This window comes from Eurytemora carolleeae, unplaced genomic scaffold (assembly GCF_000591075.1).
Source record: "Eurytemora carolleeae unplaced genomic scaffold, Eaff_2.0 scaffold82, whole genome shotgun sequence".
NCBI classification, from domain to species: Eukaryota; Metazoa; Arthropoda; class Copepoda; order Calanoida; family Temoridae; genus Eurytemora; species Eurytemora carolleeae.
Window position 1 is genome coordinate 1 of NW_019396126.1, and position 10,692 is coordinate 10,692.

Here is a 10,692-nt window from a genome sequence, read left to right on the forward strand (position 1 = left end):
AAGAAATAATTTTAAAAAGAAAAAAAAACTTAACTATTCTTTTCAATAAATCTTTAAACAAGCTAAAGTTTCAGTTTTGGTACAGGGTGTCCCAAGAAACATGGGAATTCAGTGACGAATTCAATATCGTCTTTTTAAATAATTCTTTGATTTAGTATAGTGATACCTGCTGAGAAAGCTGTAATCTGTAAGAGTTTCGTCTGCTATGTTCACATTTTGTTTGTTTATGTTTTGACTGCATACGGTTTTACTTAGTAAAACAAGAAAACTGCAGTATACAAACAGAGTAAACTTGTCCGTCTTCACTGTTCATCTGGTTTTGAAATTAGGTATTACAATGCTAATTCATTACAAAGACGATAAAGCCATAATATAATTATATTTGCTAGAGTTTATTTTATGAAAAGGGTAAAAGACTGTAAAGATGTGTCTATAATGTCTCAGCAAGATGAACAGCGAAGTTTACTCTGTTTGTATATTGCAATTTTCTTGTTTTACTAAGTACAACCGTAGGCAGTCAAAACATAAACAAATTGTGAACATAGCAGACGAAACTCTTACAGATTACAGCTTTCTCAGTAGGTATCACCATACTAAATCAATGAATTATTTTAAAAGACGATATCGAATTCGTCACTGAATTCCCATGTTTATTGGGACACCCTTTACATTAAAATACCAGAAACAAGACGACTTTCTTTCCACTAGTTTCTGGTTCCAAGTAGACACACACCACGTCAAACCAGAGTAAAAGACAGGAAGGATTAAAATCTTGTTTATTGTCAATTAGAACTCCTTCTATTGAAGAGATATTAAAAAGAATAAAAATGTTCTGAATTTCTAAAATGTATCCGTAAAAATTTGTCTTTCTCAAACTCGTAAAATCAACATCAAAGGAACAACAAGGCAGTGGCGTATTCAGGGAGGGGGGCAGTAGTCCTCTTTCCCCCCCCCCCTGGAAAATACAAAATTAAAAGGAAACTACGTTTAAAAAGTAACACCTGACAATGACAAAGACTAAGGATTTGTCTAAATTCACTGTTAATACAAAATTTTAAGATACTTAAAACTAAATTATATAAATGTCGCCTTACTTAGCAGACTTAACGAACTTGCACTTATGGCCTTACACCCTACAAGGCTGTCTGAGCTCTCTACTGAGAAAATCATTGAAATGTTTTGCAAGCAAATCCCAGAAAATTGAAGCTTAAAAGAGTTGGTGAATATGTAGATGGAATGAATTCGGCATCTTTCGAAAACATTTTTAAAAAGCTTGGAAACTTTGAAAGATCTCTTAACGTTCAACTTGACATTCTCAAAATTTGCTCATTACAGTATTTACCATCAAGCTCTCTTCTTAAGATGTGGAATGACCTGCCTCTTGACTTAAAAAGAAGCAACTCTCTAAGTATATTTAAAAATAGACTACTAAATTCTCTTTTTGAAAATTATAGGACAATNATCAAAGGTTTACACCAAAAGGTTGCAACGATATCGGGATTAGACTCGATTTCTTTTTAGTTTTATTCGTGGGTTTAATGCCTTACCAAGATATTAAACTGCTGCCATCGTTTAGCAAAATTAATCTTGTTCTCTGTACTCTCCGGGTTCCCAATATGTACAAAGGTAAGATCCTGGAGTACCAGGCCTATGTACGGTATACAAGGAGGAACTGCCTCGGCTAGGGCAGATCTAAACAAAATAATAAAATATTCCGATACGAGTTTGGTTTCTATAATTTGGATTCAATCACGTTTTGATCTTTAATTCAACAATCTTAGAACTGACGGAGTTGTCTTGTTATAACTTTTCATTTAAAACGCATCCACCGATGTAAATGAAAAGAAGAAGAAAAAAGAAAAATATAAAAGGTCGAATTAGGTTCTAGTCGTGACTTTTCAGCCTGATAAATGTCTTTAAGATGAGAAACTAGCTTAAAGAGACTGTAAGCTTAATTTCAAGTGAACCTTAATGTAAAGATGGCAATGGCACCGTTGTGAATCGAGCATTGCCATCTTTGTATGAAGGGTCACTTGAAATTACGCTTAGCTTCCAGTCCCTTGAAGTTGTATTGTTAAACCACACTACGACTAGTGTGTAGCTAAATCAACTGTTAAACTTCCTTCTGCAGGCTCTCAAGAACATCTTTAAGAAGTTTCCAAAAATAACAAAAAAAAATGTGTTTTATGTGTTCGTTTCAAATAGATAAACAATGCCTTTAAATCATTTTAGCAATCGAGTTAATTCAAGATTATAATAAGGAGCTATGGAGGGACAATAATCATAAAAATATCCTGAATGTACATTTAACAGTTATACATAGATATATATATATATATACATACCNTTGGATTCATCATGCGACGTTGATAGATGAAAATTGAATATTTTTACTCAATCAAAATCAAATGAGTGTTAAAAATATCAAGAAAGGTTTTAGAATTACGTATGATCTTAGATCTATATTAATATTTATATATTATACATTGTCTAGTTTAGTAATTAGTACTCATATCATCATGTGAAAAATTATAGATAATGCGTTTAAAACAGGTTTAACATTTTCTTAGAGACTTTAACGGAGTTAATAAAGATGGGGTGGGGGGGGATTAAATTTAGTAATGATCAAAACATTTAAACCCTGCATTGATTTTTTTTGGGATAGGGGTTGAAATATTGCCGTTTTAGTTCAAAATTTATAAAAGTTTAATATATTGTGTAAATAAATTTTGACATTATACATTTAACAATTATTAACACTCTAAGGTATTTCTAGTTGAATATCACACATAATTAATCTAACTTTTCCTTCTTGAGCTTTGCAATACATCCAACAAAATAGAATTCAGAACTCGGAACTTTTGAATGTAATAGCGCTTATCTTTCAGACCTGAACTGGATATCAAGAGCGGAAACTTTTAATTTGAAGAGGTTAAATAACTCTCTAATTAACCGAGAGCATTTTTGGCCTCTAATTGGTCAGACCTTTAAAGATAAACTATAAGGAATCTTTGGACTTCAATATATTAGGATTAACGCTTTCGGAAAGGGTTAATCATCCATAAGTTCTGACTTCAGAGATCTCAGTTCTTCTAATTTTTACTCTTTAAACAATTCAATGTTTAGAATAATTCTCTTTTAAAAGATTACTATAAATCTATCCTCTGAACATTTCTAAGAGATCTTTTTTATCTTTTGTTATTTTAATTTATTCTTGATTATTTCTTTGTGCATGTTTTATCTCCTTCCAACCCCAATACTTCTTTAATAAAGGGATCGTTCCCATATTTACACATAATATTCCAGTTTTTGTAAATAGCAATACAACTAAGATAGTATTTTGCTTGGAACCTAAAACCAGTTTTTTTAAATTCTATAAACTTTAAATGTTCGTCATTTATCTTGTAAAATAAAAAACAGGTATTCGTTTTAAAATGGTTCCAATTTTTAAAACTTTTGTTGAAATATTAGAAAATCTATTGTACATAAAATATTCCTAAAAATTATAACTTTAAGAGGATTTTAGGCCTCCGGGCATATTTATATTCATAACTCCAAGAACTGTGGTCAGTGATAACCACCTTAATCTCTGGAATAGGAAGACAACTTCTAGACTCAAGTTATGGCTTTAAATAGTCAAATAAACATAAGACACAGACATTTATCAGTTTAAACGTACCTACACTATTTCATTTAATAAATGATTTATTTGATAAGTATCTAATAAAACTATTTGCTAGTATCTAGTATTGCTATAATGTCGTCTTCCTATTCCATTGTTTTCTGGTTCTCACTGTATATTATGTGTATTTTCAAATAGGTGAGTATTCCCTTTACCCCCCCTTCCTATCTCTGATTATGATTAGTGCTTTCTAATCCTGATCCTGGGTCATCTAACCTTGTTAACCTGACCTCTAGGTTTAATACTCTCACTGATACTCCACATCTCATCCTCTGTCAGGAAATCATCAAATTCTCCGAAGAATTGAATTATCTCCTCGTGTCGTGTCAGGTGATATTGGACCTTCTTAAACCGTCGCATATTATCCTAAATATTGATAATTTCTTAAACCGTCGCATATTATCCTAAATATTGATAATTTCATGATCATTATTAAATGTTAAGAATTTTATTAGGATCTTATTCGAATGTTAGTTAGAATTGAACCGGAGAGAATTCCATTATTTTAAATTTCAAATTTTTTCGAAATCATTGAAAATTATTACAAGATCATTTTAAGATGGAAGAAATATCTTTTTCTTCAAGTTTGCCAGTCGGGAAATGAAATCTAAAAATTATTTCAAAGAAATCCAAGTTTTAAGTAAAGAAACTGAGTTTTTGCAACAAAATCCGATTTTTTAATCCTTCCATCTTTGCCACCCGATGTTGAAAACCTTTGATATTTCAAGCGATGAAGTCAGTCTAAGTTTGAAATATCAAAGGTTTACACCAAAAGGTTGCAACGATATCGGGATTAGACTCGATTTCTTTTTAGTTTTATTCGTGGGTTTAATGCCTTACCAAGATATTAAACTGCTGCCATCGTTTAGCAAAATTAATCTTGTTCTCTGTACTCTCCGGGTTCCCAATATGTACAAAGGTAAGATCCTGGAGTACCAGGCCTATGTACGGTATACAAGGAGGAACTGCCTCGGCTAGGGCAGATCTAAACAAAATAATAAAATATTCCGATACGAGTTTGGTTTCTATAATTTGGATTCAATCACGTTTTGATCTTTAATTCAACAATCTTAGAACTGACGGAGTTGTCTTGTTATAACTTTTCATTTAAAACGCATCCACCGATGTAAATGAAAAGAAGAAGAAAAAAGAAAAATATAAAAGGTCGAATTAGGATCGAAAGCCACTGAAATGTTAATTCTGCTTGAGTTGACTGTTGAGATTTTTATACGAACTTCACAAAAAAATATCGTCCTTTAATTTACTTCCCACAGAGTATGTAACTGGGCATCCAGGGTGGTTCGCGCCCATCGAATTTTCGATTAGTTTTCGTGGATTTTGAAAAATCTAAATTTGTTTAAAGCAAAATATTTAAGTTCTGACCATCCAAAACCTTCTTTGGGGTCATGTGACTTTTTTTATCTAAGCAGGTAGATACATAGTTGAGAAGCGTATGTTGCGTAAATATATAAATATAGAAGTGTAAAAATATAAAAAACAAAATTTTAGAAAAATTAAATAAGATCTAACAAAAAAATATTATTTTCTTTTTTGAAGTCAAAGTTATAATTTGTTATCATTTACCGCAGATTTCTACTCTACATTTTTGCGGATTTTTTGTTATATTTCTTTCAATTTTTAATGAAATTTTATGGAATTTTGGAAAACATTAGTATAAACATTTTCCCAACAATTTTTTAAATTTAATTTAACAAAAAATTTGGTTCAGTGGATTTTTTTTAATGGTCCAAAAGTATTTTAGATTTTTTATCACGTTTTATTTAAAACAAAACAAAAGTTTTCAAATTTTTGTCCAAAACATGAATAATCCCGTTTTTTACTCACCCTGTATATATACATATATATGAAAACTGAGAAGCTGCTCTGATTATTGCTTTATAGTTATATATATTTATATGAGGATATAAATTTTTTTTTTTGATATAATTTTTTGTAGATACTCAGGGGTGGCCGGGGGTGTTATAGGCTAAAAAAATTTAAAATATTTTTAAAATTTATTTTTAACATTTTTTTCACGGCCCTCCAGCTAGTAGATAATAAGTTTAATTTTATTGAAACAGTTTTTGAAAAAAAGATTATTCATTTTGAGTTTTAGAGATTCGTTTTCAAATTTATACAGAATTTTTTTCTAAAAATCATTTTTTTTTGGTTTGTTCATGTATTTTTCAATTATTCTAAAACCACCATGATTAAGTGAAATATAATTATTATCATTTTTTAATCTGAAATAATAGTTTTTATTCGTGTTTTTCTGCCTGATGAATTACCTAGTCTCCGAATAGGGGCAGAGTCTAGCGCTGAGAGCAAAGCAAGATATGAGTTGAAATTATTCATCTTTCTTAACCATTTCATCATCTTGATAAACTTCATCACGTATCTCTCTCTCTCCTAAACGATCATTTTTCTTCATTGTTATCTTTCAATTTTTTAATTTTCTTATTTCATGATTTTTTGTATTTGAAAAAGTAGCAAAATGTAAAAATACATATTTTCAAAGTGTGAGACCTACATACATATTCAAAGTGTGAGACCTACATACATATTTTCAAAGTGTGAGACCTACATACATATTCAAAGTGTGATACCTACATACATATTCAAAGTGTGAGACCTACATACATATTCAAAGTGTGAGACCTACATACATATTCAAAGTGTGAGACCTACATACATATTCAAAGTGTGAGACCTACATACATATTTTCAAAGTGTGAGACCTACATACATATTCAAAGTGTGAGACCTACATACATATTCAAAGTGTGAGAACTACATACATATTCAAAGTGTGAGAACTACATACATATTCAAAGTGTGAGACCTACATACATATTTTCAAAGTGTGAGACCTACATACATATTTTCAAAGTGTGAGATCTACATACATATTCAAAGGACATAATCAAAAGGTAAAAACGTTTGTGAAAATCTGGTACGACTCTGTGTCCCCCATAGTTCTTATAGTTTTAGTTGAATATTAGAAATTCTAGATTTAATATAACATTCAAAATCTGTAAAGAATAAAAGTTCTTACCCTGGCATCTGGTTGGTTTAGGATAAGTGTTCGGGTCCAGTACGACATGTTGTTAAAGTGTTCAGTGAACTTTGTTAGGTTTGGAGATTTTTCCTCAGCTTGCTCCTGAACCCAGTTCAGCAGCTCCGCAGAATCTATCCTCAGGAATAGGTTTGAGTCTGAAAAAAAGGTAATTTTCATCAAATCCAAGTTGGAATATAAAATTGTTTAAACATTGTTTACCTAGTAAAGTCATCTGTTCTGCCAAATCTGAGGATTTAAAGTTTAGAAGAGTACATCTTCGATTGATCGAATTCATTGAGGCTAGATCGAAATCAGGAAGAAGCCTAGTTCTTCTCTCTTCGAACTTGAGAATAAACTGGGATCGAAGAGCCCGGGCTAGTCCCAGGTTTCCGTTCTCAATCAGACTAGTGATAAACTGGGTTAGTTTCTCCAGTAGAACTTTATCCTGGAAATCTACGTCAGCCAACCCGTCCACAACACGGACTAGAAGAGAAAACGCAGCTCGAGATGCACGTCTAAAGGTTGAATCCGTTCTCTCCGCAGTTTTAGATTTATCTCCGAAGTATCTGTATCTGTAGACAAGTTTATCAACCAGAGATTCAGTGCTAATAAAGGTTCTGTAGGTTGTAAGAAAAGCTTCTTGATAGAGAAAATCATTTTTAATTGTTTGAGTTGCAAGAACTATCAGAGCATCACAGGTTCCTGCTCTAAGCTCGCTTGTTCCTCCCTGACCAGTCTTATCCAGTGAGGAACCGTAAACTAATAAATGGGAAACGTCAGTAGAATCTAGGACGGACATATCAGTATTATCTCCAGGGTTGAGTAAACTCTTATCCGGTTCTTTAACTCTTTCAATAGGAATGGAAACAGATAATCTGGGAAGTTTAGTTATCTCGGCAAGCTTTGACACCTCTGAGCTAGAATTACTGGACATCGATATATCTGATATCTCCGAGGTTCGGTTACTCAGGTCTTCGCGTAATATTGGGATTGGTCTCTCATCAAGACTAGAGAATTTAAAACTACCAGGCCTTGATCGACTCCGTTTCGGAGGCAAAGCCGGAGGTAGATCTGAGTTATCAATAGTATGGTTCACGTAGTTGGAGTGCACCAGAGCTCCAGGCTTCTTAGTTTCCCGTTGATTATTATCCATGAGAGGAAAGTTAAGAAGTCCAGCTGGAGCATACTCAGAGTACTCGTGGAAATTATGCTGCCATACATTGTGAAGGAGATCATGTGTATGGAAGAATCCATGAAGAATATCCTCTCCGGAGGGTAAAATAGTCTTACCAAACATCTCCATATAGGACATCACATTCCTCTTCTTCGGAGGGAGAGGAGGAGGTCGGTCAATATAATTATGACGAGATTCGGCAATCTTTGACCAGGTAGTGGTAGGTCCTCGGAGTTCAAACTGATTAGAGGAGTTGTGTTGTGAGGTTGAATCATGCCTAGGAACCAGACAAGGATCTTGTAACAGATTATCGTCTAAACTCAACCTGGTTAAGGTTTCCAGAGTTTTCTCCGGATAGAACACATTGTCGTACTCCGATAGTTTTCTTCTGGGCGGTAAATTTCTTGACTGAGCTTCGTAGCTGATTGGATAATTTCCGGAACCATTTCTTATTCTTCGTCCCGGGGTTTCTCTATGCTTTCTCGGGATTGCCGGAGGGTGCTCCCTCTCTAGTTGGTCGGATAAAAAAGATCCATAGCTTTCGAAGGATGGAGAAGATGCATTCGATCGTTCTTTCGATGACCAGGATCTCGACGAAGTATTGTTTCCTGCCTTGGGATTGGAAGTATCGGTCTCATCAAATGAAATATTGTTTACAGACTCTTTGGATAGATTATATGGAGAATCTTCAAAATCCATGAAATCCAAGCTTTGGTCCAACATTGTGGTTTCTGGGCCGTCAGGAACAGGTAAACTTTTGTTATTTCCTTGACTGGCTCCGTGTCGGAGTTCCGGGGGGAAACCGGAGAAACCATAATACAGGTTTAAACTATCTCCCTGATGGAAACTATAGGAACGAGATATGAGATCTTCTAGGCGTCTATCAAGCCTAGGTTTTAGATGCTTAGGAGGTAGAGGAGGAGCAGAATCATAGGAGTTCGAGGATACCTTGGGTAGAAGAGGAGGTTTCACGGGAGATATATCTAGGATTGAATCAGAGCTGAGTGAGAGTCCAAGGGAGGATTCGGGTCCCATGGTCTCGCTTGTAATATCCGGGAGCGAGCTCCCCCGGGTCAGATTCTTGTTTCCTATCCGACCTGAGAGCAGGTTCACAACAACAATCACAGATTTTCTGACGGGCTCGATGATATTTTCCATGACTGTATCCGTTGCTTCAACTTCTCCGGATACAATAACAGTATCTGCCCAGCTGGTTAGGACGGAGACAGAACGGAACGCAGAATCCAGAGATTTTTTAACTTCAGGATCCATTGGATCTTCTATACTTCCAGCGAACGCCTAAAAAGTAAATATTTTAAGACTTTATTTAAATAGATATAAAGGATTAATGAATGTAAGTTCTAAATAACGTGGAATTGATTGATTTAAGAATTTAAGAAAAGTATTATAAAAAGCATTTGAGTTTTTACCACAAACCCAAATGTTCCAATTTCTTTATCTTTGCAACTTCAACCTTCGATATTTCAAACTTGGACTATTTGATCAAACAAAACTCATAGTTTTAAATAACAACAGTCTTTAAAATCGGGTTGCAAATATATAGGAATGAGAAGTAGAGTTTGTGGCAAAAACTCATAGATAAAGATAGATGGCGCAAAAACTCAGTTGCTTGTAAATTATTTTTTTAAGAGACTATTTTCTTAAGAATTATATTTGTTTTTAAAGACAAAGCTTGTATATAGTATAATGGAGGAAAAGAGTTTTTTTAAATCAACAAAATGCTATTAGTGTACATTGTACAATACTAGGCAAGCTGATGCATGTACGTTACATAAAGATTGTACATTGCTCAACCATATGTATAAAAACAGACGACACTAACCTGGATAGCAAGAACAGTTTCAAGAACAACAGTTGCGCACCCAGGCAACATTTCAAACGTATGTTTAGAAACAACATCATGGAAATATTTGAGAGCAAACTGTACTTCCTTAATCAGACAATCAGTGCTCCGAGCAGTACCAAGATGCCCGGTTAGATTATCCGTGGAGCCAGTTTTCTTGGCCAGTTGGATAAAACTTCTCTCTTTGGATTTCCTGTTTGGAGTAGAGCTCTGAGTATTCTTCAGAGCATCCAGGAAATTTTCCTTGAAGGAATGTGCTCGGGCAGCAAAGGCTCCTTTTTTTCTTCTCATGTTTTTCATCGCTTAGACACGTTTACAATCCGACATTACAATCTGAAGGAGATGGAATGACTCCTTCCATCCTTGATGAAATTGGGTTGCCTCTTTATCCTCATTACCGAGAAGGTTTTGGATGAGTCAATGATTCATTGTGGATGAGTATTTAATGTCTGGTTCACAAACCTCTGCTCTGCTCTATGAGAAGAACTGTGAAACCTGCGGCAGGTAGAAAATATTCCTCTCTGCTTCTCTTCCTTGGGTCCAGGGATGACTTGAGTACACCCCCCCCCCTCTCCTCCCACCTCCGACCCAACCCTGATAATTAAAACACGAAACCTATCCTGTGAATCCTGTCCTTTACTCACAGGATATTTAGATCTTCTAATGAAAATAGTTTAGTTGATCTGTATGAAGAGATTGAATTAAAGGTTAAGAAGCTCCGATAATAAAATAGGAAAGGAGATATTTTGACGTAGAGAAAGCCTCCTCGGGTTCAGCTGATATTATATTAGTTTGCGTAGTAAACTCAGATCCTCGGTTCTATTTTCTTTAGATCTTGCAGAGCTCACCCTTTGTACTAAACATTTTACTCCTCTAGTGCTCACACAGACATATATTCAAGCCTGAGCAGTATT

At 34.2% G+C, this 10,692-nt stretch overlaps 1 protein-coding gene across 1 annotated transcript; it reads right to left on the reverse strand.

The window, feature by feature from the left end:
- Positions 1 to 2,348: 2,348 nt before the first annotated feature.
- Positions 2,349 to 10,323, reverse strand: LOC111695702 (rap guanine nucleotide exchange factor 1). Its single transcript, XM_023465111.1, has 6 exons — positions 9,758 to 10,323; positions 6,960 to 9,213; positions 6,738 to 6,895; positions 5,971 to 6,091; positions 4,523 to 4,707; positions 2,349 to 4,048 (listed from the first exon to the last, which is right to left on the reverse strand). Exons 1-6 carry the CDS (start codon positions 10,076 to 10,078, stop codon positions 3,890 to 3,892), a joined length of 3,198 nt encoding a protein of 1,065 aa, XP_023320879.1. The 5' UTR covers positions 10,079 to 10,323; the 3' UTR covers positions 2,349 to 3,889.
- Positions 10,324 to 10,692: the final 369 nt, after the last annotated feature.